We start from the raw sequence: 26,572 nt of genomic DNA, 5'->3' as shown, positions 1-26,572 counted from the left end.
TGGTTTTTTTTCCCCCCAGTAAATATATGTTCTAACTTCTTCTGTTAGTACATATTGGCCTATCTCATTCTTTTTAGTAATCGCATGGTATTCCATGGTATGGATGTACCACCATTTGTTTAACCGTCATATATTAGGCATTTAAATGTTTCAGTTTTTGCTCTTATAAACAGTGCTGAAGTGAACAATCTTGTTCTTGCTTTTGTATGTGGCAAGTGTTTCTCTAGGTTAGATGTCAAGAAGAATTGCTAGGTCATAGGGGATATGCATGTCATAAATTAAAAAAAAAATTTTTTTAATTTTATTTTTCTTTTTTTCTCCTATCTTTTTTCTGTTTTTGAAATTTTTTTGTTTATTTTTTCTTGTTTATTTATTGTTTTTGATTTTGCATGTTGCAAAGTTTAATAAATTCTGCCAACTACCCTCTAGAGTGGTTGTCCCAGTGTACACTCCCCCCAAGCAGCATATGCCTAGTACCCATCTCCCTGCACTCTTCATGACACTTCAGGTTTTTAAAAATTATAACATCCCACACCTATAGAGAAGCAGACAAATCTCACTGAGTGACAGCTGTATGTGTTATCCCAAAGTGAACCCATCCATTGTGGATTTTTTAATATGGAAAGGTTCTCTGTTTTTGTTTGTGTTCTAGTCAAAGTTCTTTTTTTTAGATATACTTTAACTGTTTTATGTAAAAGTTGCATGGAATGTAGCAGTCATACCCTATAAAAAGACAGATGGGTGATTTTGGATTTTAGCCCTTCTAGTGTAATTTTCATACCAGTTGTGAAGGGCAGTGTGATTTTGTAAGATTTTCGTTGTTGTACTGCTAGTTGTTACACTTCTGAATACCTTTGAGGCCAGGTCTGGTCATTGTGAAACAAAGGCTTCTGCTAGCAGCTGCCTGCAGTAACAGTAGATGTTCTTGAATTAACGGACAAGTTAAAATGTCTTCGTAGTTTCTGCTTCAGGTGAGTGTCACCTGCTCTAAGTATGGAAAGGAAAACTGAGCCCTCCGTCCTGCCTGTTGCCTGATTGCAGTTGTAGGAGGCCGCCTGTTCTCAGAGGACTTGGGAGCTGTGAAGAGAGGGTTCTCGGGTCACTTCAGAGGGATCAGGATTGGTCCCTCTCAGAAGAGCTGCCAGAAACTCCTAGAATAGACAGACGTTGGGCCAAGTCACTCTGCCCCCCGCTCCTTACCTCCTTCTCCCGGCCTTTGTCTGTTTTCTCATTCTTCCTCTGTACTCTGCTGCTGGAGAGGAGGACATGATGGGCTTTCATTCTCCCTGCGAGCGTTTCTGGTAACTTGTTCGCTTGTTATCCCCTCCAGTGCACAGAAGAAAAACCAGGCTCTGAATTCCCTTTGATTCCTGGGCTTTAATTTAAGAGCTAAAGTATTAGCACTCACAGTTTAGAATTTGTTTGCCAAGGTTTACATCAGAGTTTGGGAAACTGGGAGGAGGGCACAGTAGATTGCAGATATGCAGAGTCAGCTACAATGTTAGGAGTTGTGATTTAATTTGTCTTCTTTTGAGCGACCAGCAGTCCTCAGAATTGATTGGAGAGTGACAGCATTGCATACATTTAATAGTCAAAGTGTTTATTTGGGGATAATAAAAATTGTGTCAAATCTGTCAAAGAGGTTTTTGGATCTACAGAATCGTGGAGGGAAAGCTGAATTCAGAATAATACATAGAAGACCACATAAGCCATGCCAAGCAGAAAAGTAAACACTGTCCATTAATTCTTCTGTTGACCTTTCCTCCTGCCATGTTTTTTTTCTTTCCCTCAGTCATTGACTTTGGGGATGTCTGCAGCTGCTCTCTGATTTCTTGTTTTATAACAGTGAATTTCTCTGTCTTCCTAATGTACAAGGTAGATTTCTCTTGCTGATATTCGTGTCTTGGTTGTTGTTGAAAGTGAGTGGTGTGGGTGACTGCTCCCAGGAAAAAACAAGACACAAAGGCATTCTCTGCCCAGGACACATCACCAAATATGGGCAGACTCATCTCTCATTGAGCAAAATATCTTCCTCTTTGGCAGCCAGAATGATTCCCTTGGTGCCATATTCTCCAATCTGCCTGCTCTGAAGCCAGCAGCTATTGCAGGCTTGGCGTTCCCAGGCACCCAGTTAAGCGAAGGTGACGTGTGTAGCAGGTATCAGATGGATCTGGATATAGAAAAAGCAGCTGGTTCAAAACCCCATCAGCTGCCTTTCTGTGCTGGAGTTATTCACACTTGGGTTAGGTAAGGCGGGGAGACCTCCTACACCGGCACGGAAATGAACCAGACAGTCTGGCTCATTGGGCAGCCCATCCACCTCCAGAGCCCCTGCTTGCCTTCCCTGCAGAGTGACTGGCAGATCTCCGGAATTCAGGACTGAGCGCATGCTAGACAGCACCTTCACACAGGGTAGTCCCCTTCTTTCTGCCTCTTTGGTTCTTTAGAGAGAAATAAACAAACACTGACTCTCCTTGGACCTGTGGCTTAAATTAGACAATTTTGCAAGCAGCGGCTTTCTCTTCCCACTTCTCCCTGGTTCTCCACACACCTGCTTTTCTTTTTGAATTCTTCTTTCCTTCTTTCACAACCCAACAGTTAGATACCAGACAGGCCATTTTCCATGTTAGTGATCATCAAGGAAGACTTGAACGTTGGTTTTCTTTTGGTTTCGGCTTTCATGTCAGACTTCACAGAGATTAACTGTCTTTTCTCTGATCCCTTCCAGAGTAAATGTGTCAAATACTGGCCTGATGAGTATGCGCTAAAAGAATACGGGGTCATGCGCGTTCGGAACGTCAAAGAAAGTGCTGCTCATGACTATACGTTAAGAGAACTTAAACTTTCGAAGGTTGGACAAGTAAGTATATTGTCGTACTTTAGAGACTTTAGTAACTGCGCGTGGTGTACACTAATCCAGGGTTGTGCGGTTACTCCTGTCTGCATACCTTCAGGCCTTCATTCACTCACTGAATAACATCCATCTATCAGGCGCCTTCTACGTGCCAGGCACCGTCAAGGTACTACTGATACATCGCAAACCAGACCGGCACAGTCCCTGCCCCCACAGAGCCTGGGGAGGTGGAAGGTTAAGGAGTAAATAACCAACTAAGCTTTCCGACTGTGCTCCAGCTGTGAAAGCCACAGGATGGTGTGTTAGAGAGTGACTGGGTACCCGAGATGGAGTAAAGAGGGAGGGCCTCTCTGAGGGGGTGCCACGCAAGCTGAGACCTGAAGGTAGAGCAGCATCCAGGGGGTCAGGAGAGGAGTGTTCTAAGCAGAGGGAGCAGCCAGTGCAAGGGCCCTGGGGCCTATTTAGTGACCAGATTCCATGGCATCAGCTTTTAATTGCTTGTAGTTCAGGTTTGTCCCTGGGGTGACTAACTTGAATCCAACAAGATTTGGATTCATTTTAATTTCATGGTGAGAGGGGCTTACTTTCTCAAGGTCCTTTGGGGACAGAAAGGTAAGCGAAATAGCCTTTGTCCTCAGGGAATTGCAGTCGTGTAGCCGAGAGAAGCCACGTATACAAAGTCCTGTGCTGTCGAGCAGACACCGGCTGTCACACCCGTCTAAGGTGCTGGGGTTCTGCTGAGGCTGGGCTTCCTTCCAGCCGGGGCATCAGGGAGACCGTCTCAGAAGAGGGTGGGCCTTTAGGGCGGGGTCTCTGTGGGAGAAGATGGTGGAGGGAGGGCCTCCCAGATGAAGTGTCGTTGTCAGCCAGGGTTCTGAAGTGCCACCGTCAAGGAAGTGGGGTTTACAGGGAATGAAGGCAAGTGGGGAATTGAGGGAGTAAACTTGGGTTGAGAGAGGTTGGGACCAATTTGGGAAGAGCCTTAACTCTCATGTGAAGAAATGTAAATTTTAGGGACTTCCCTTTTGGTCCAGTGGTTAGGACCCTGTGCTTCCATTGTAGAGGGCCTGGGTTCGATCCCTGGTTGGGGAACTAAGATCCCACATGCCGCAGGCATGGCCAAAAAAAAAAAAAAAAAGAAATGTAAATTTTATTCATTGGCTGGTGTAGGACCCGTGACGGTTCTTGTGCCAAGTGGACACATGTGTGGAGACAGGTGCCAGGAAGGTGTCCTACAGCCCCCCGAGGGAGGAGTGGGATGGGGTGACTCCAGTGGCCAGGACGCCTGTAACCAGGAGGGCTCTGCAGAGGTCTAGGTCTGATGGCCTCTCTCCACGTTTTGCTTCTTTTTCCTTCCTTTGGAAATGAATATGATATAAAATGCCAGAATAAACTCTAGAATAGAGACGCGAGGGATGTGACAGACCCCTTGGGTGGGGGTGAAGTCTGCAGGGTGTGTAGGGATAGTTTGGCTATTGGAGGAGGAGGAGGAATCAGACATCGTGGGGTTTTGAGTCTGAGTGGACGGTGGCACTGTGGCAGAGGTCTGAAAAGCTGGAAGATGTACAGGATGGTAGGGCTTGAATCGTTTGGGTAAAAGATGGTAGGGGCAATGGAAAGAAGGGGACCGACTGGAGATAATTGTGGATGTAAATGTGAAGGGATTTGATGATGGCGTGAATGAGGGGCGAGGGCTGCAGCAGATGTGAGGAGGGAGGGAGGAGGAAGCGCAACCTGCTGGACATGTAAAGTTTGAGACGCCTTTCAGACGTCAAGGCGAGGATGCCAGGGAGGCAAGGGTGGAGGCTGGACGAGGAGGCGGATGGGATCTAGAGCATCGTGGATGGGTTGGTTTTGATCGATGGGGATAGTACTTCTTGGCCACAGGAGGGAAAGAGGAGAAGGTGGCCACAGATACAGGGAGGGGAGCTGACAGGGATTTGCTCTAAATTCTCTATCAGACCTGAGGCAAGGCCATCCTTTGACATTCAAAGGGAATAAGAAGAGGCGAAATGTTTGAGGAAAGTGAGGAAAGGATGAAATAGTCATTGTGTAGCAAGGCAAGAAATCCAGTAAATTTCTGGGCAGTGCTGAGTGCCCATTGAGGTGGTGAAGATGAACATTCAGTGATACCAGTCACCTGGTGTGAGTTTTCTCCAAGGACACTCTGTTCCTTGGGTACAAAACAGGGAAAGTGGGTGGTTTGGTTCATCCAGGCTTGGGGCTTCGCTGGGGCAGGGCGGGGTGTGTGTGTTTGTGTGTGCAGTGGATGGAGAGAGGGTGGAGGGAGTGGACGTCTGTGATGGAGAGTGACTGTCAGGAGATTGCGTGGAATCTGAGCTGGGCACGCCGCCAGCGAGGGCGGGAGGAGGCAGGCGGAGGGTGGAGGAGGGGCTCAGTGGTCTGGTGAGTTCCAGGAGGTGGTCGGGGGACTGAAGTGAGCTGGAAGCCTCGGCAGTTGTGGTCCAGGGTGGGATGTCAACCTTCTGATGTCAGCGGGGGTGCAGTTGTGGGGAGAGGGTGGAGGTTCAATCGATTGCAGAGACTGAGAGAGGAGTCGTCAAGCAGAAATGAGACAGAGATTTAGAGGACATCAGACAAAGATTCCAGATAGGTTTTTCTTCAGGTTTAGTGATAAACTACCCATCTTCTCATCATCAGGTGTTTCTCAGTAGCAGGTGGATTTTTCTTCAGTTTTAGTGATAAACCATCCATCTTCTTGTTATCGGAGATTTGGGAGGAGCAGGTACGGGAAATGTTGGCGTTAGGGTTTGTGTTTTGCACCCTCGGATGCAGGTGCTGACATGGGACCGATCATTTCTCCGGAATTGCTGGTCACAGATTATCTGCTTTTTTGTAGAGCTCGTTCCATGTTTTCTAAAGTGCTATCACATGATCTCATTTAAAGCCTCCTAATTGCCTGGGAAGGAGGGGTGGGAGCAGAGACCTCAGTGGCCATTTACGAAGGAGGAGGAGCAAGGGTGCTCCGGGTGCTGGATCTCTCTCGTTCCCTGTCCTTTCTGTGACCCTGGTAGCCCCCTGAGTTTTAGCTCACTGGTAACATACAGAAAAATCTTTTTCTGACTCAGCAGATTAAATGCACATAATTCAAGAAAGGATCTTGATTGTGGTTCAGATTCCCTGGATGTTCTGAAGGTTACTGGTGGTGGACACTGGTCTAGTTACTCTTTCTCTAAATCCCCTTTAAAAATGTTACTTAGCTTGGATTGTCTCCAGATATGTAGGAAGAAGATGTAGTGACGAATAGTGCTGTTACAGTGATCCAATCTGGGTAGACCCAGAACACGATGCGTTTTGGTTTTTTGTGGTCTTGGTACCCTTGTTGACCTTTATTAATGTCAGTCCTCAGAAGAGCACTGGTGTGCTGAGTCTCTTAACTGTCTGCTGCGCAGTGGCTGTGTGTTTAATTGAGGTTGTTTATTCCTCACGATGGTGTCGTGACTGAGAGAGTCTTATCTCCACCGGCAAATGAAGAAGTTGAGGCTTAGAGATGCCCAGGGGCCGCAGTGAGTGTGAATCCTGAGATTTGGGCCTAAATCCACCCATCTGATTGCAAAGCCTGTCTTCTTATCTGCTTTGCACCAAACAGAGGTTTAAATATATTATAATAAAAGTGTGTGTTGGGGGAGGGGAGGAGGGCCAGGTACAAAAAGACAAAGAGGAACAAGTGCTTGAGGGAATACCCGTTTTCTCATCCGGTGGGAGGAGAGCCCTGAGTCCCAGAGGCCTCAGTTGCCTCCCAGGTAGAGCTGCACTTGGATGAAGAGGATCAGGGACCTCGTCTGCCCCTGGCTGAGGATTCAGAGACTGGTTCAGGCTGTAGTTTCCTGAAGAACAAATAGCCGTACGAGACATCTTGGTTCTTATGACAGAGGCCAAGGGTTGCCTCCAGGATTGCTCAGCCAGACCCAAAAGGAGGAGAGATCTGGGAAACTTGTGAAGGGGACCTGTAAACAGTGTGTGAGGAGGCTCTGTGCGGGCCCGGTCCCCTGGCTCACGTAGGATCTGGGAAAGATGGGGACCAGACGATTCCTCAACCCCTTGATTTATTTAATTCTTTTCTGGTTTTTCTTGGCTCTACTCCAGGGGAATACGGAGAGAACGGTCTGGCAATACCACTTTCGGACCTGGCCGGACCACGGAGTGCCCAGTGACCCCGGGGGCGTGCTGGACTTCCTGGAGGAGGTCCACCATAAGCAGGAGAGCATCATGGACGCGGGGCCTGTGGTGGTTCACTGCAGGTGACCAACCCTTCCACCTCTAGGACGCTGCCTGTCCCGTGTCCTGACGCCCAGGGGGCTTGTTTTTACCTGCCCATCCCCAGCTCTTTAACTGAGGGAAAAATTTAATCTCTGTTTGAGGCATTAAGGGACCACTTTGACCCAAAGTACATTTCTTCTAGATCCTACGGGACCATCGTGTACCTGGGGGTGGTGGGGCAGAGGGTGGTAAACACAGTCCTTATTCTCAAGGAGCCCTTAGTCTGGTAATGTTTGCTTGGTTTTCTTTGTTAATATAGTAATTTAGGATTCATCTCTTTGATTGTGCTTCTGTTCTCTTTTTCCACGGAAATAAGGTATACTTTTTCCCCTGACAATATACTTGTTTGCTTCAGAAGATTCGGACCGCTCCCCATCCAGGCTTCTAGAAGCCAGGCCCATGGCCTCTGTACCAGAGTTCGCAGGCTGCTGGTACCCAAGCTTAGGTTTCATGATTATACTGGGGAAAGTCTGGTTTCCGAAATCTCTTTCATATGCAAGTAGATGTGTGGGTTATTTATTCAGTTCTTTAAAAGCTCCCTTTTATTGAGCACTTGCTCTGTACCAGCATCTGAGCTCAGTGCTTTTCATCCGTTACTCATATTTGATCCTCACAACAACCCATTTCATAGATGAAGAAACTGAGGGTCAGAGAGGTTAAGGGAGTTGCCTCAGGCACATTGTGCTGGAGAAGCTGGGCTCCAAGTGTAGGATGGACTGAGTCCAAAGCCCTGTGCTCTTTGCTAATATATTTGCAAATATAAATAGACAATCTTATAAACACTCCCAAGAGCAGACATTGTTTCTGTTAATATTAATAGCTTGGTTTTGGTTATAAAACCCTCATGAATGACTCAGTTGTCCTCGCTCTTCATCCTTCTGCCCACAGTGCTGGAATTGGCCGAACAGGGACGTTCATTGTGATTGATATTCTTATTGACATCATCAGAGAGAAAGGTAGGTCATCTGGAGGACAAGAAGCTACGGTTCCTGTTTTCAGTTTATGGAAGGAAAGTGCTAGTGAAAATAGCCTGTAGAAGAGAATTGAATGTTAAAATATTTTCAAAAAAATCTAGGCCGGAGACTTCAGCTTTCAGTATGTTTGCCAGAGAACAGAAGTGATGCTGTTTGAGCTTTTGGCATAAAACAAAGCCTAGGAGCTGTGGGTGCCACTGCTCTGATCTTTTGTTGAACATGCAGCTGCCTAATCCTTGCTGATGGTATGGGATGGTGCTGTTGGAACGTGAGGGACCCCTCACTGCTGACCCTTTACCCTGTAAATTTCTAGGATCCTTGGTATTGGTCAGAAGGCCAGTGCTGTAGCCCTTGGAACATGTTCGGTTAGAACATTAAAGACTAAATTTGCTTTATCTCTGAGTCTGCTAACAGTTGTGCATTAAACCACTTCACATTGTCTCTGCAGTTTATCCTGATACTCCATGGTGTTTGCTTTGTAGGTGTCGACTGTGACATTGACGTTCCCAAAACCATTCAGATGGTGCGGTCTCAGAGGTCAGGGATGGTCCAGACAGAAGCACAGTACCGATTCATCTATATGGCCGTCCAGCATTATATTGAAACACTACAGCGCAGGATTGAAGAAGAGCAGGTACCAAGCCTAGAAGGCTGGCGTGTGTATTTTCAGTGGTTTTTTTCTGGGCAGCTTGGTTATACTCTCCTTCCATGCAAAAGGACAGGCTCTGATAGATAACTGTCTTTCTTTGAAAGGGAGAAACAAGTTCCCAACCAGGAAGGGCCTCTCTGGAAACAAATTATTCCCTACTTCACAGCTCTGATTTTTCAGTATGGAGTAGCTCAGGAAGGGGCACCAGGCCTGACAGATTGGGGAAACAGCCACAGAAAAATTGGGATTTTCCCAGGCTCACGTGGCAAGCTTAGAACGCAAAGCCTCAAAGTTTCCAGCCTGTTCCACTTTTGGTCCAGGCGATATTCATCCTGATTCCATCTCTTAAATGAACGCCTCACTCTTAATAGCACATGGGGGTTTGAACCACCAATTTGGTCGAGTTGGAAACAGTAAAATTTCAATTTTAATAAGTCATGCATAATGAAGAACAATGTGGCATTGGTGCCTTTCCATTGGAAGCTCTTCGTAACAGACACAAAGCTGAGTTAAAGAGGATTGAGGAGGCTGCTCTTTTGGGAGTGTAGGCTTATCTCCCTCCCCAGCCCCAGCCCCAGCCCCAGCCCCAGCCCCAGCCCCAGCCCCGTCGCTGTGCTGCAGACTGCATAGTGTCTAAACACCAACAGTATTTGCCTGCTTTACCCTGTTTATTACCTTCCAGAAAACTCAGCTTCTCAAAATTGGACCTGCCACCTGATTGAAAGATTTCTAGCCTAGCAGCATAGCAGCCGCGTTATCAAAGCGTGGTTAGCCAAAGTTAGTTAGTTAGTTTAGTAGGTTCTCAGTCCACAAAGAAATACTCACTAGATTGTTTCCTTGTACAAAAACGTCTTCAGAAGCAGTGTGTGTATAGAAAGGTACCGTCAAATAGTTAACAAGCTACTGGTTTTGAACTTTACTGCTTTAAGTCTGACTTTGTGTGATTGTAAGTGCTATGAACTGTTTAGATGGTTACTGTAGGCTATTTTATATTTGTCTTCCAGTTATATTAATTTGGGCCAGGAATACTTAAAGCATAAAGTTGCCCAAAGAGAAGGACTCCTAATAAATACAAGAGAGTATAGTACAGTTGGTACAAATGGGAAGTTATTCGGGAATATCTTGAAGAACATAATGTAGTCTTGTTCAGAAAAGCTGGGGGGAAAGCTCTCTATTTCACTCAGAAGCTTTGGTTTTTCTTCTTGTTTTGGAGAATTTAGGGACTTTCCCTCCCAGCTTTTCTGGCACTTCAGATCTTCCCATTACCATATGTGGTCCCTCTGACCCTGAATTTGAAGTTGTAATTTGGATTTAGGAACTACTTAAAAAAAAAAAACAAACCTTTGTTGCTGCTCTTTTATTGGAGGTGAGGGGTAGGAGAGGTAGAATGTAGACAGAATATAGTCTACAGAATGTAGACTATAGAAACTGAATGTCCCTGGTAATCCCATCCCAAGAGTACTAGAATGCATGCATGCATTCATCCACTCAGCCAATACTTTTTTGGTGCCAATATGTGTCAGCACATGAACTACTATTTGGTATATGAGCCTTTGGATTTATGTAGCCTAAATATATGTAGGCTTAGATTATATTTATTTTTAAAAATTAGATCCCGTGATATGTTGTTTTCTGCATTGTATTGTTTGATTCAGTGTAGGAATTTGCTACTTGATTTAGTGGTAAAGTAAGAAGTACTTTATTTTAGCAGAAGGTTTAAGTGGCAGACTTAAGAACATTAAAACCACCTGATTTTTAAATTAAGCAAAAGAACAAAACTCATTTAGGATAATTAATTATTTTGAAATACAGTCATTTCCAAAATTATGAAGCATTAAGGACCTTTGGGAGTGGAAGAATTGCTACAGAGGGATAAATGAAAAAAAGAAAAGGCAGTAGAGAAACAGACAGCATTGCAAGGAGGAAATGCAGAAACAGAGGTGGGAATCTAGAGGAAATGCAAATGAGCAAGACTGAGAAAATTCTCAGCTCTTTATAAATGGATCTTCTCACACTCTGCTGTTTACTTGGAAGTAGATTTCTTTTGTTAACTTCCATTTCAGAATTAAAACAATTTTTTTTTTTATTTGCAGAAACAGTATAATGGAATTCCCTTCACCCACCTTTCCTGACTGTTAACATTTTAACACATTTACTTTATCACTGATTCATATTCTCTCTCTCCATATGTATATATACACACACACATATATAAATAACTTTATATATACCTATATAATTTTTTAAATGAAATGTTTGTAGGTTGCAAACATTAATGTCCCTTTGCCTCCAAATACTCTGATGTGTATTTCCTAGAAATAAGGACATTCTCTTATATAAGCATAGTAAAATTATCAAAATCAGGAAATCAGCACTGATATAGTAGCTATTTTCAAATCTATAGACCGTGTTCAGATTTTGCCAGTTTGTCCTACTAATATCCTTCGTGTGGTTCAGGGTCACGTGGTGCATTTAGTTGTCATGTATTTTTAGTCTCCTTTAATCTGGAGCAGTATTCAATCTTTATCTTTCATGACCTTGACATTTTTGAAGGGTTCAGACCAGTTGCTTGGTAGAATGCTCCTCAGTTTGGATTTGTATGATGTGTTCTCTTGATGAGATTCAGGTCATGCATTTTTGACAGGACGGTCGCAGAAGTGATGCTGTGTCCTTCCTGGTGCATCACATCATGAGCTCCCTCTTGGTTTGTTTCGCTCCTGGCGGTGTTAACTTTGATCACTTGATTAAGGTGTTGTCTGTCTGATTTCTCCACTGTTAAGTTGCTGTCTTTCCCTTTTTAGGTAATATCTTGTAGGTAGATACAAGAAACTATATAAATGAACAATTTTTCATCATACTTTTTGCCTACCAGTTTTACATTCATTCACGATTCTTGCCAGGAAAAATTACCACTATGACGTTTTCCCAATGGTGATTTTCTCTTTCCACCATACCCTTTTCATTTATTAGTTGGAAGCCTCCTATAAGGAATAGCTTTCCCATCTCCCTTATTTATTTACTCATTTATTTATTTATTTATTTATTTATTTATGTCAGAGGGGGTGATAGTCCATTACTGTTACTTATTCTGTTGCTTAAACTGTCCCAAATTTGCCTAGTGGGAACCTTTTCGAGTTGGTTCCTGTGTTTTTTTGATATGTTCCCATTTTTGATTACTTCCTTACTCTTTTTGACACCACAAGATGATCTAGGTTCATCTTGTACTTTCCCAGCCATTTTTCTAAGGAGCCCTGATTCTTCTTATTGAAGAGTGGTATTTCAAAGCCAAGATGTGGATACTGGGTATGTTTGTTTGTACTGGTATAATATTCTTTGAATTGCTAATTAGCAAATTAATTACTCCTCTTGTCCAGCTCTCTCTATATAATCCCTCTCTCTCTCTCTCTCACACATATGTGTGTGTGTGTGTGTGTGTGTGTGTGTGTGTATGTGTATACATACATATATGCATGAGGCCATGTCTCCATTTGTCCTGACTGTTTTATTTGTTTCCCTAGCCTTGTGCTTCTTCACATATCTTCCATAATCTCCTTGGTTGAATAAAAAGGTGTTTTCACATTTGTTCATTTGTTTATTCATTCCTACATTAATTAAAGTCAGTTGTATTATGTGCCAGGCACTGTGCCAGATCCCGGAAATATAAGTAGTCATGTTCCTGAAATGGAAATAAATCCGTATGATGGAGTAGAAGGAGTTAGAGGGAGAGCATGGGGCGTGTTGGGTGAGATTAGAAAAGTCAGCAGAGGCCAGATTTCGAGGGGGCAGGTCTTGCAGGCCATATTGAGGATTTAAAACTTTATCCTAAGGAAAATGGGAAATCACTGAGGATTTTGAAGCAGGGGAGTGACATAAAAAGATCCTCGGGTCTTCCCTGGTGGCACAGTGGTTAAGAATCCCCCTGCCAATGCAGGGGACATAGGTTCGATCCCTGCTCCGGGAAGATCCCACATGCCGCGGAGCAGCTAAGCCCGTGTGCCACAACTACTGACGCTGCACTCTAGAGACCTCGAGCCACAACTACTGAGCCCGCGTGCCGCAGTTACTGAAACCCACGCACCTAGAGTCCGTGCTCCGCAACAAGAGAAGCCACCTCAATGAGAAGCCTGTGCAGCGCAATGAAGAGTAGCCCCTGCTCGCCACAACTAGAGAAAGCTCGTGTGCAGCAACGAAGACCCAACGCAGCCAAAAATAAATAAATAAAAAATAAATACATTTATGAAAAAAAGAGATCGTCATTTTAAAAAGAGGGCCCTGGCTTGAGAGGGAAGACTGGGTGGGCACGAGGCTTGAGCAGCTGCAGGGGGACCAGCGTCAGTGAGAACCGATGGTGGTTTGGACGGGATAGCAGGGACTGATAGTGAGCCCAGGGAGAGTAGAACCAGTAAGATTCTGTGATTAGATGTGGAAGGAGCCAGGGTGTTTGTAATCCTGACATTTGAGCCCAGAGCACCCTGGATGCATCGTCGTGTTGCTCCATAACTTAGACAAGAGCGTTTTCATTTTACTCTCTCCCTGCTCTTGGCTTTTGGGCTTTTTTGTAATTTAAGGTTTAAGAATGTAACTGGGGTTACTCACGTGGAAAGATAGTTAATACCAGATGATTTTAGAGCCTCATGGTTGGTTCCTCCTTTCAACCTTGGCTGTGTGTCAGTTGACAAGACCGTAAGATTTGTTATAAACATTGCAAGAGACTTGATAACCATGCTATGTCATTGAATTCCAGTGGAGGATAGATCAATTTCAGATCATTTTTTAGACCTCCTCTGAAATAAATTTCCCTCCACTCCCCAAAGCAAAACAAAACAAAATGAAACAAAACAGCCCCTACCCCCTGAGAATTTTTCTTGATCTATAAGACAGCCTGGGCTGTCATGGTTCCAAGCAACAAACCCATCTGACTTGTGAATCAGTTTTATTTCTTGTTTTTCCAAAATAAGCTAAAAAGCTCCAGCATTTTTATGTTATTCCTCAAGCTGCTATGATTTTTAAAAATAATTCCTGTTCCATTTGCATTAATTATTCCTCATTGGAAAATTCTTTTGTCATCACTTCATGTAGAAATATTGATTTTGATTTTCAAGAAAGTGTGTAGTAGGGAGAAAGAAATGGGGGGATGGAGTTTCAGTCATGCAAGATGAAGAGGTTCTAGAGATCTGCTGTACACCAATAGCAGGTGGTTAACAATATTATACTGTACACATAACGTTTTGTTAAGAGGATATCTCTCATGTGTTTTATTTTAAACCACAATTTTTAAAAAAGTGTTGAGTAGAAAGCATCTTTATGCTTCAGTTTATTTATTGTATATTAAAATTTTTTATTTAAAAAAATGAGTTAGGATTTTAAAACTTTTAAATAAGTGATGTTCTCTGTCAATTCTTCCAGCTAATATTAATTTTAAATTATATTGTATCTTTAAAAAAATTATTTCTTATGTAAGTCAGCATTTCAGTGCTAAAAAGTGTGTGGCAGCTATTCAGAGGTGATTATTCACAAGGGCTTTAAATTTTTAAAACCAGTTCAAAAAATTCAAATACTATATAGACTCAGTGAAACATTTTCTCCTCGGATTTCTTTTTTGCAACTTCTTCCCTAGACTATAAGTTCTGTAATGACTGCAATTTATAATAAATTGGTTTGGCTGCTTTAACAGAGGCTAAATAATAGTGCCTTAAACAAGATAGAAGCTTATTTCTCTATAGAGAAGTCCAAGCTGGCAGGCAATTTGGGGATCAGAGGGTATAGGGCGGGGACCTAGGTTCATCCAGGGACCCAGGTACATTCGGTCTTGTCCCTCTACTGTCCTTTAGGACGTTTCCTTTTCCACCTGGTTGCAGAGAGTAGGAGGAAGTGGAGGGCAAGCAGCTGCCTGTTAACGTAGGAGTCAGACTTTCTCTGTCGAGGGTCAGACGGTGAGTCTCTTAGGCTTCCCAGTTGCATATGGTCTCTGTTGCATACTCTCTCTCTTTTTTTACAACCCTTTAAAAACTATTAAACTTGTGATGAAGTAACTATTCTTACAAGCCTTGCCAAAGGTCTGGGCTAGATTTGTCCCGTAGGCCATTAGTTTGCCAACCCCTGTTTTAAGGTTATGACTAGAAATTGCACACCACTTCCTCATCTGTTAAAAAGGGCTGGGCCTTCCCTGGCGGTCCAGTGGTCAAGACTCCACGCTTCCACTGCAGGGGGGCATGGGTTCGATCCCTGGTAGGGGAACCAAGATCCCCCGTGCCGTGTGGCGTGGCCAAAAAAAATAAATAAATAACATAAATAATAAATAGGGCTAATAATAGTATCTATTTCAAAAGGTTGTTATAAGGATTAAAATGAGTAATATATTCAAATAGTGCCTGACACAAAGCCAGTGCTTAGAAAATTTTAACTGTTTTTACTGTAATAATAATTGATATTTAACTCTGTGAAAGAGAATTAGCATATTTTTCTTTTGTCTCCTGATTTTTGTCATTGTTTATGACATTTATATCATAATTATGACAGTTGTTCAGTGTTAGTGCTGTATTTAGATCAAAACTCTAGTCCTTTTATCGTGGTTTCTGTTTCTCTGAATTCTTTGTTTTGATTTTGATTTATCTCTGTTGGCTAGATTTCATTACTAGCTGTTTTTTTTTTTTTTTAAGATAATTGCATTCTAAGTTTTTGCATGCTTAAAAATGTCCAAACATTGGTTTTATATCTAAAGGGTAACTTAGCAGGGTATAAGATTCTTGGGGGTTTTTTTCCCCACAGGATTTTTTGGAATTACGTGGCTGTGTTGGAGTCTAAAGTCAATTTGATTATCCCCCCTTATATGTGACTGACTTTTTCTGCCTGGAGATCCAATCCAGGCATATTCTTTATCGTTGATGTTTGGGAGATTGATTGTGAAGTTTTTCCTTTTAAAATGCAGATTCAGATTTTTTTTTTTTCCTTTGAGATTTCAGGAATATTTACTTGCATTATGTTCTAGAATACTTTTTTCTGTTTTATTTGTTCCCATCTTCAGAAATTCCATAATATATATCAAATCTCTTAATAGCTTTCTCCATCACTTTTATGTATTTAATTAATAGTTTAAAAAATATGTTTTCCTCTAGACTGTTTACAATGTCCCTTTCTATGTTTTTAGTTATTTAATTTTTTGCTACCTCTAATTAGACTTGAACTTACTATATTTCGTGTCTTTCTTCTTTTATTTCCTTTCGTTGCTTCGCCAGCTTGCTTTTCATCTCCTCTGTTGTCATATAATCTCTTATTTATGCTCCTTTTTAAGAAAGCTCATGTCTCTAAAGTCTTTGATATTAAGGCAGAACTATTTGTGTTCATCTTTTCTTCTTTCTTTGTTTAGGTTCTTTTTTGATGTGTTTTCTCCATCTGCCTTTTGCTCTTTGCTCCCTTTTTTCCTTTTTATACCTTCCCCCCTTCTTTATATAGGTTCTGTGCTGACCCCTTCATTATCGGATAGTCCATAGCGAGGGGAGGCAAGGTGGCTGAGGAGGTCCACAGCTTTGCTTGGGTTTGTTGTCTCAGTGCCCTGTTACCTTTGCCCTGGGAGCACATCCATGTGTTGGTGTTCAGGGGGTCATTCTGACTCTTTGCAATGCCTGTAGAGTCAGAGGGGTTAATAATGCTTCCTCCTACCCTGCCTCTCCTCTAGGCCACCTCAGCTGGGAGGGTGGCAGTGGACGGCAGAAAGGGCTCTTCAGACTGTGGGCCTTTCTACTGTGTTGAACTGGCTCTTGACAAGGCTTCCCCCACTTCTCCTGTGGCCTGCCATGGCTCAGCCCCAGGTCTTTCACTCCTGGGATAGCGACATTCAGGGGTTTCTTTTTCCTGCTACAACCTGAGGGGTATGTGTTGCTTCTCAGCTTCCTTCTTATTTTGGTCCACTTTTCACAGTACTATATCAGAGACACTTTATAGTTTGTAGATTGGAGTTGTAGCATTCCCTTGTTTTATGTGTAGTAAGATTTCCCATTTTTTATTTAGCTGTTGTTTTTGGTGAGTTTTGAGCAAAAAGTTTGAGGAAAAAGAAATTCCCCTGGTGGATTTAAATTTCTTTTATGCTTTACATTTTATTTTGAAAAATTTAAAACATTCAGTACCACACCCATAATAGACCATTCCCTTTTGTCACATTTCTTTCAAATCTTTTTTCTTTTTAAAAGCAATCAAGTGTAACAGCTATATGGCTGAGATTCCGTTTGACACCCACCCCCAGGACCATCCCTCATCTTCACCCTCGGAACCCCAAGGCAGTAACTAGCCTTGCAGTCTCTTTTTGTATTTAAAAATTTTTTAATACAAATATCTGTATACAATATATGACATTGTTTTTATGTTTAGAATGTTTAGCAAGATGATACACTGTTTCATTGTTTTGCAATTTGTGTTTTTCCACCTAACATTGTGTATGTAATCTGTTTTGATACACACATACACACACACACACACACACACTTTTCCTCTTCACTGTTGCATATTATTTCGTGCTACGAATGTGAGGTATTCATTGTGAGGTATTCAGTGTTCTCTTGGCGAACATTGTTAGGAATAGCACGTCGCTGGACATCCTTGTCAGCTCTTTCTAGGCTTGGGTGCGTGAGTTTCTCAAGAAATAAACGTTCAAGGTTGTAAAATATATGTGCCTTTTCATCATTACCAGATACTAACTAGTTAGTACTATCAGTTCTGACTAATTGTGTACCAAAGTGATGGCACCAGTTCACCCTCTCAACAACAGTGAATGAAAGTCACTGCTGTACGTCAGTATTTGATATGGATACTTTTTCTAACATTTACCGTTTCTTGAATAATCCTGTAATGAAGGCAGCATTATAAGCATTATATAATGAAGATAACTTGATGGATTAGATTTTCGGAATTGGTTGTTTCTGGGTGGATTTAGGAGGAAAGAGTGATAAATCATCTAACTAGGAGTCCTACCTAATGCAGTTCATTCTGTATCTGAGATGAGATTACATTTTACTGGTTTTCTCTGCCTTTTTTCCCCCAGAGTATCATTGGGCTGAAAATAAAGTTTTAAATGTGCTAGGGTTTTTTCTGGAGTGGGGGTGGGGTAGGGACGATATGATAAAGTGTATTATTCTGCTAAGAGTGCTGCCATCTTTTGTACCTGTGTGCAGTTTTTACTTGGAGTGCATTTATTTCTGAAACTCTTTTCCCACCTGTTCACTTGAAAATCATTAAATGTGTTGCAAGTGAACTATGAAATGATTAGATGCTAATGTGGCAAAGAACGTGTGAATTCTCTCTTAGTTCAGAAACAGGTACATTTCGTTTAATACAGTAAGTTGTTAATGCATGACTCTCTGCTTTTGAATTGTATGGTTCAAAGGTCCTTTTCACCCATATGATGTATTTACATGAAGGAGATGAATTCCCTGACATTTGGTCAACATACCAGTATTCAGGGTCCAACTTGTCTGTCTGTCAAACTCTCTCTCTCTCTCTTTTTTTCTTTTTAATGAAATGCCTTTTTGACTTCTTCATTCCCTCAAAAAAGTCACAGTTCTTCATATATGCAATCTTCACTTTTCAGAAAAGCAAGAGGAAAGGGCACGAATACACAAATATTAAGTATTCCCTGACGGACCAGGCAAGTGGAGATCAGAGTCCCCTCCCGCCTTGTACCCCAACGCCGTCCTGTGCAGAGTAAGTAGAAATGAAGGAAAATCTTTTTACGTGAACATAATCCTATAGAAAAGCTTAAAAAAATGATACGTCTTTGCAGCACATGCCTTTCCTTGGTGCACATTGTTGTTGCCTAACTGGTTCTTGAGTGTGCCAGTGGCTAGCTAAACTAAGTTTTAGTTGACCTAAACTGAAGGCTGCTTGCCACACTGGCTAGGAGTCTACGGGACTGTACGTATATCAAGTGCTGATTCTCCAAGGAGAATCTAATTTTTTAAAAATATTTTATTTATTTATTTATTTGGTTGCTCTGGGTCTTAGTTGCGGCAGGCGGGCTCCTTAGTTGCAGCTTGCCGGCTCCTCGGTTGTGGCATGCAAACTCTTAGTTGCGGCATGTGGGATCTAGTTCCCTGACCAGGGATCGAACCCGGGACCCCTGCATTGGGAGCGTGGAGTCTTAACCACTGCGCCACCAGGGAAGTCCCAAGAATCTAATTTTTCTTTTGATGGGGTGTGGATTGTTGCAGAGGTAGGTAACACCCTTTTTGACGAGTCAAGACTCTTTGCTATGTAAAAGTAAGTAAATTGACCATCAATGTGTCAACACAATCATGGTCTAATTTTCCACAGTCAGCAGAAATCTACTGTGGGTATTTAAACCAGGTTAGCAAACTACAGCCCCCAGGCCAAATCTGGGCCATGGCCTGCTTTTGTACAGCTCATGGATGGTTCTTAAAGGGTTATTAAAAAAACACACACACAAAGAATAATACATGACAGAGACTGTGTATGGCCCACAGAGACTACATTATTTTCGGTCTGGTCCTGTATAGAAAAACTTTGCCAACTCCATGTTTAAACTAAAACATGTGATAAGAAAATATTTGTTAAATCGATTATGTGAATAACAATTGTAAGTTATTATTTTTCTGTATATCCTAAAGTCACTCTCTGGTATAACATTTACTTTTTATTTTCCCCTAAGAGTCTTATCCCTGTTTGCTTCTGATGTGGATTTTTAAACCCCTGTTGGCCTTAATACTCTATATAAACATTTTTGATAACATATATGAGGCTCGTATTTACATTTGCTTTCTATTTAACGTTGAAATGAAATTATATAGCAAAAGTATGCTCTCCACCAAGCTGCCTCTTCCTTCTGCCTGCTTTTTTCTTTCCCAGTGGACCGATGGGGAAAGTTGATTTTAAATTGCTATCTGCAGTGATTTGCAGTGGAACCAGCATGTCAGGGCTCCGAGTCCTTGCCAGAAAGCTTTCCCCACATGTTGGCTCAACAGAATTAGCTCTGACGACTCCCTTTTTACCAGTGGCCTGCCTGTGACTAACTAATAGGTTCTCTGCCTCTCTGTTCCCGTTGTCCCCCTTGTAGGGTGCAGACCCAGGAGACCCTGGCCCCTGCTGCTTGTTTCAGCTTGTTCCTCTCTGACCAGCCCAGAGCTGCTAGGTTCCTCGTCCCCCTGGACTGTTCTGGTCTCCACTCTGCTCAGCAAAACAGAGTCTGGGCTCCGATGCATTGACCCTCCACCCTGGGGCCCTAAACTGCCGGTCAGCTTCATGTTCACCTTCATGTCACCGGATTGGGGGCTGAATGGATCGGTAGTCCCTGCCTGACCGTTCCTACGCTTTGCCTTTACATTGCTCTGGCCCATTCAGATCCTTCTGCCCACAGTGAATACCATTCCTTTCTCTATGCACATGTCCCACCTTCCTTCAAGGTCTAACCCAATGCTTCATCGTACAGGCCTGCCTCGCTCCACCCTCCTGGAAAACAACTCTCCTTCCGCCAAACCCCGGGAGCACAGGGACTCGAGGCTCTTACTTCAGAATTATTTTGCTGTGTGTTTCTGTACGATATCCTCTCCTGTAATGTCAGCTCCCGGGGGCAGGAGCTATGTCTGCACCGCATACGGTCCCCAGAGAATAGAGTATGTGCATTATAACTATCATGTAAGGTTCAACAGTATGTCTGCGTTTTTATTAGTGTCATCTTCTTTTTCTTCTTTTCAGAATGAGAGAAGATAATGCTAGAGTCTATGAAAATGTGGGTCTGATGCAGCAGCAGAAAAGTTTCAGATGAGAAGACCCTCCAAGACTTCAAGCACAGAAATAGGTATTTCAACAGAAGTGCTCTACTGGTTAATTGTTTATATCATTTGTGGCACTGTGAAGCAGGCAAATAATTTGTGACTGTTTTAACAAAGTGAACCATAATTGAATTTTAAAAACCAGCCTCTTTTTTCTTCTGCCTGTATTTCTTTTTCCAAGCTGGATTCATTAAACATTGAAATCAAATACAGAATTAATTCTGTGAAGGGCAGGGTTAGCACTTACAGAAAAATGGTGATACTGGTGATGAAGAGCAGGTATCATCATTCCTGCAATTTTTATTAAAGTAGGTTAACCCACGCTGTGCTAGGAGATGATCTGTAGGGATCTAGGGACTGTGGGGACATGGCACTGGATGGTCAGAGTCAGGATGCCTGAGTTTTCACCCCAGTGGGCCTCTGACTGGCTGGCTGTATGACACAGGGCACTGGACTTCCTGGGCCTCTGACTGGCTCAGCTCCACATCCCTTCCAGCTCTGATGCTGGGAATTCGTCTCCCTTGTACGTCTCCTTCCTTCCAATCACCTTTTTAGACAGGGACCCAATTGTGTGATGTATGTTTAAAAGGTAAGTTTTTAGCGTTTCAAGTCGAAATTCCCATTTCAATGAATAGTATATTTAAAAGCTCTAAATCTACTTTAAAATGGTTTACTGCCTTGCCAAACTTTTAGATGTATGCTCCTTAAGAATTCTAACTTATTTCTTTGCCAGATGTGGACTTTCACCCTCTCCCTGAAAAGATCAAGAATGATGCAAGAAAGTTTACATGAAGAATGAATTTGAATTTGGAAGGCTTGCATTGTGGTTGACTACCTTTTGATAAGCAAAATTTGAAACCATTTAAAGACCACTGTATTCTAACTCAACAATACCTGATTTCCAATTACTCGTGTCCTCAGATAAGAAGAAATCATCTCTATGATGTAGACAGTGTTATATTTTATGGAATTTTATTTTAAATTGAAGAAGCAGTTAAATTGTGCTCTATATTTTCCAGATGATGGTGATTCAAATTCTAGTTATTGGCCTTTTTTTCTTTTGATAACCTCAACAAATTTAGTTTCCCCCCTGCTTTGTGGGGGATGATAGGGCACTTGTAAGAGGAAACATGATTGGGGATAATTAAGTAAGAGCACCCTATAGAAGTGAGAACAATTTCATTTATCATCACTTATCCAGTAGTGGATAATTCATTTTGATGGCCTCTTATTTTGGCTAAATAATAATTAAGCCAGTGCCCCAGACTGTCTTCCCTTGCATTGCCATTAAAAAATCATGGGGGCGGGAATCATGGGAACTTAGGATAAAAGGCATGGTTTCTTCTTAGCAGTTGACCATTTACCATTCAGCCTGTTGACTGAGAAACTCGTGGTGGGAAAACGTTTGTCATCTTTTCTTTTCATTTGAGTAATTGTCTTGTATTTAGGAAAAAAATGCATCTATGGATAACCAGTTTTGGGTTATCACTTGTTGCTGACAAACCACCTGAAAACTGAGCGGCTTAAAACAACAACTTGCTTTTCCCCATCTCTTCAAACTGGGCTGGACTCAGCTGAGCGGTTCCTCTCCTTGTCTTGCTGGTGTCACTCGTGGTTGGCAGGATGGCTGGGCCTCTCCATCTGCATGCGGTCCTCAGGTCTCACCTTCTCCACGTGGCCTCGCCCGCAGAGTAGCTGGACCACATTTATGACAGCTCGGAGGTCCCAAGGGTATAAAGCAGTAGTGGCCAGGTTTAAGACTTAAACCCAGAAGTATCACAGCATCACTTCTACTGCCTTCTATTGATTAAAGTCAGTCCCAGGCCCAGCCCCGATTTGGGAAGAGGGGACCGCACGAGGGCATGAAGTGGAGGTGAGGTTCCTTGGAGGCCCCCAGTGTAACAGACTGTCAGAACCAGTGCCATGGAAAAACAGCTAAAAAAAGAGGTTAGCAAAAGTAGAAGCTGCTAGTGACCTTGGGAAGCTGAAGCTGGTTATGATAGCTGGTGTAAGCTGGAAGTCAGGCAGAAACAGAGGGCCTTCAGCGAGCTTCCTGAACCAGTTCTGCTGGCTCTTAGCATATGTTCTGAACCACCGCTTTGGGAAACTGGTCTCTTAAGGATGGGTGTGTTCGGAAGGGCAGAGCATTTGAAAGCAGAACCACCTCATTGCCCTGGCCGCTGCAGAGGAAGGTGAATGGGGTGCTTTCTTCACGCCCCTGGTTTCAGTTGGGCCCCACACCCATGCACGCAGTCAAGGCTGCAGTGAGGAGGAGCAGTCCTCATGAGGCCACTAATCAGATTGAATTAGCAGTAGCTCATTTTTGTTTTAACCAAGCAGTAGGATTTGCTAATGTTCTACCTGAAGTGCCTTCTCCAAAGACATCCCTCTTTGCCCTGTGTGTTGAATCATCATTCAATGAGTGTATTTCAATTAAAGCATCATTGGTGGACTTTGTAAAGATAATAAAATGCCATGGCAGCTTTGCCATTAAGTCATGATCTTCTTAATTGGATTCTTCTTGCTTTGTCTCCAGAAAAGGAAGGACTAGATCCAACCCTGTTAGTAGCTCCTTTCTGAGGTCTTTACCTCCTTGGAAACCCTGAGGTTGTTTGGGGAGAGCCTGGCTGCCATTTTCACAGACAAAATTACATGACTTCCCCCCCACCTCTCCCCCCATCCATCCATTGAACTTAGAATTGTTGAAGGTAATTACCTTCTAAGAGGAATGTAAATGACTGCTGTCTTCTTGTCAAGCCTGTAAAGAGATTCCAGTTCAGTACTTGCAACAAGGATCTTGAATCCTGTTATTTGTATTGCATTGTCACATTGAATGGTTCTCCTTTTTGCGATAATGTTTTGACTCTGGACTTTGGGGGCAAGGTCTTTCACCAGCATACAAAGGTTTGATTGTACAATATATCTGCTGCATTAACGTCTCTGCCTGTAGCTTAAGATCAGTTGTTTTTGTACTTGGAAACACCTGATCTTGGCCAGCTTCGTTTGTAATAGGACATTGATTTCATTTAGATTTCCCTCCACGAAGTCGGCAACTATTATGTGGTGTAAACTGATGCCAAGACAAGATTAATAGTCCCTAGGTTGCTAAGGTTTGTCGTGTGTTTGGTAAAGGTGATTGCAGGTTCTCCGGTAAGATTACACAGGATGGATTCAGGTGGAGGGGCTGTGAAGATGGGGGAGGGGGAGGGGAGCTCGAGGTGCGGGTGTGAAAAAACAGTGGAAATGGAAGTTCCAAAGAGGTGGTTTCTGAGGAAGTCAGAGGGCCTGGGACCACAGCAGTCAGTAATAGTTGAATCAGGTTACCTGGAAAATAGGTGTGATAGCTACATGTCTGCAGTCTGCTTCTGGGTTGCTGGTAGACATTAAATTTGCACAATATTTCCATAGCTGGCTAAGTATTTTAAAATTACAAGCATAGGATTTTATATTTGGGGTGAAGAAATTATCTGGCATGTGGTATTGGGTTTTTTTTAAAAAGACAAATTTCAGAGTCTTAATAGCCTGTTGTTTTTTTTTTAAAAAAGCAAAACAAAACAAAAAGACACCTTGTATCCAGTGTGTGGCCCTCCTGAAAATTCTGGTCATCTCTCCCTTTGAAATCGGTAACTTTACAAATGTAGCTAAATGAGGATGAGAAAATACATGTACTACTTTCTTGGTGTTCGTGCATTCTTTACGGAGCCCAGTTGCTTTGGAACAGCCAAGAAAATCATCAAGGTTATTTTTAGGGGTTATTAAGGGGTTACTAGGGTTTTTAAGAACTAATATAATGTCCTGGGTTATTTCTAGTTCAGAGGAATGTGGAAAAAGGTATGCAATTGTGAAGTGTTCTGTTGTAGCTTGTTAATCCGTAAGGGAAACTTAGACTGTAGACGTAAGTACAAACCCAGTGCAGTTTTTGTTTTTTTATGTTGTTGGGGGAATAAAGTTTTACATCGTAAGCACATGGCCTCCCTGATTTCAATATGCCTTTATTAGGATCTGTATTAGCCCTTAATTTCGTTAAAATCTTTTTTCCTCTTCCTCTTGAAAAATAAGTTCCAAAATATAGTTTATTATATCTTCCATCCTTAAAAAGTTTGTTCCTTTTTTACTATGGGCAGTTCACATAAGGCAAAAATATTAAACAGTTGGTTTTAGTGTGTTGTATAACTTTGCTGTATATCAAACTAATTTTTACAAGTTTTCATCCTAAACCTCAAATTATGTAATTAATAATTTGCCTGTTTATTTATGACCTAATTGTGATTCTTTTATTAATAAAAGCTAATGGAAAAGGATCCTTTATTAAGTCGATGACTAGATCTACAGTTAATTTTCCTGCAGTATATGAAGTATTGTACCAGAGTATTAAAAGATATGTAATATTTTATTGATAAATCTCTCCTTTAAAAGGAATACGTTTTAGGATGTCATCATTTTGATGTGAATCATGTAAATGTTGATAATATGCACTGTTTATTATACATTAGTGTTTCAAGAGATTCACTTAATTGCCTTTTTGCCCACGTATATTATGTAGTCTATTTGCAATTGTTTTAAAAAAAAGTGACATTAAAAGAATAGTTTATGTAGAGGAACATTAGTGGATGTTAATTGTCTCCCCACCTGTATTTATGGGTGTTAGTTCAACTGCTTTGCTAGTTGCAAAGCCGTATTATCAGAGTAAAAGTGTATTTGTAAACTGTATGGGAACTAAAAATTAGGAATAAAACCATTTTCTTATATTATGGTATTTGTCATTTACTTCATCTGAAATGTCCAGGAAAAACTGGGATTACAGGTCCCTCAACCTCTTACACTAGCCAAATGCTGACATTTTGCAGCTCTTATCTAGAAGGGAACCTGGAATTCAGAATGAATGAATCAGTTCCTCAAGCATTTATTGAGTGCCTATTTTATGAGTAGCATTGGGAGACAGGGAATTTTATTTGGAAGAACTTATGAGTAAAGAGCGAGTAAAAAGTATGTCTGTATAACGTATACAGGACACGATTAGACTTCCCTGATGGTCCAGTGGTTAAGACTCCACGCTCCCAATGCAGGGGGCTCACGTTCGATCCCTGGTCAGGGAACTAGATCCCGCATGCCACAACTAAGAGCCAGCATGCCGCAATTAAAGATCCCACATGCCACAACCAAGACCCGTAGCCAAATAAGTAAATAAATAAATAAATATTATATATAAAAAAAGAATCTGTGGGTGGTTTATGGACAAAGAAATTCATGTGTTGCTCAGACTTGATGTCGCGTCTCTACCTGGTAAGGCCATAGACCGTTTTGGGTACAAATTCTCTTCCATTCAGCAAAGATTAAATCCCCACTAGAGGCTAGGGACTGGGAAATGGACGAATAAAACAGTTATACAGGTAGTTATAATTTGATTAGAGTAAACAATAAGGGTATTAACTGAAATTGATGGTTACATAGAGGAGTGAATTACAGGGAGTTAGGATTCAATGGTGAGGGTCACTTAAGCTTATTCTTCACCAGTGGGGAACCTTGTGTGTGTGTGTGTGTGTGTGTGTGTGTAGAGAAAGAGGGAAACTGTCCTTTCATTTTCTTATGGGTTCAGTCAAGGCCAGTTTCTTTGGATCTCTTTTTAGAAATGAACATGCAAGGCAAATAGCTATTTCTCTGTTCAGTTCTTGCTTCTCCATTCATCTCTGAACAAAGAATAACTCTCTCTGTCATGATCTATACCAATGGCAGTTCTAGCACTCTTTTGGACACATTTTGCAACAAAATATAGTACATATTTTATGATTTCTTTATTCTCTGTCCATGCATCTATTTACTGCATTTTTAACCATTCAGTTCTTGATGAAATGTAAATTCACTGTTTTGGATAATCTAGGCCAGTTTTGCTAGGACTTCCTAGTATAGAGTACAAATTATGGTTTGGAATGAGCCATTTCGTTCTGAATGTAATCATTATTGAGATAACATTTTTCAAGGGAAATATCAAGTTCATGTCATAAGGCAAAGGATTTTTTTTCCTGCATTGTAAATGTTT

At 42.0% G+C, this 26,572-nt stretch overlaps 1 protein-coding gene across 2 annotated transcripts in view; it reads left to right on the top strand.

Annotated features, from left to right (window-relative positions):
* The window catches only part of PTPN11 (protein tyrosine phosphatase non-receptor type 11), a 75,289-nt gene extending 50,003 nt beyond the window's left edge, over positions 1 to 25,286 (top strand). For both annotated transcript variants that reach the window (XM_068562179.1, XM_068562178.1), the window contains exons 10-16: positions 2,729 to 2,860; positions 6,962 to 7,116; positions 8,024 to 8,091; positions 8,592 to 8,743; positions 18,339 to 18,451; positions 20,459 to 20,561; positions 21,269 to 25,286. In XM_068562179.1, coding sequence (XP_068418280.1) covers positions 2,729 to 2,860; positions 6,962 to 7,116; positions 8,024 to 8,091; positions 8,592 to 8,743; positions 18,339 to 18,451; positions 20,459 to 20,528 — 690 coding nt within the window. In that variant the 3' untranslated portion in view covers positions 20,529 to 20,561; positions 21,269 to 25,286. The remainder of the gene's footprint in view (positions 1 to 2,728; positions 2,861 to 6,961; positions 7,117 to 8,023; positions 8,092 to 8,591; positions 8,744 to 18,338; positions 18,452 to 20,458; positions 20,562 to 21,268) is intronic.
* The last annotated feature ends 1,286 nt before the right edge of the window (positions 25,287 to 26,572 follow it).

The sequence above is a fragment of the Eschrichtius robustus genome, chromosome 14 (assembly GCF_028021215.1).
Source record: "Eschrichtius robustus isolate mEscRob2 chromosome 14, mEscRob2.pri, whole genome shotgun sequence".
NCBI lineage: Eukaryota > Metazoa > Chordata > Mammalia > Artiodactyla > Eschrichtiidae > Eschrichtius > Eschrichtius robustus.
Note: the sequence above shows the minus strand (reverse complement) of the source record. Positions and strands in the feature narration are given on the sequence as shown.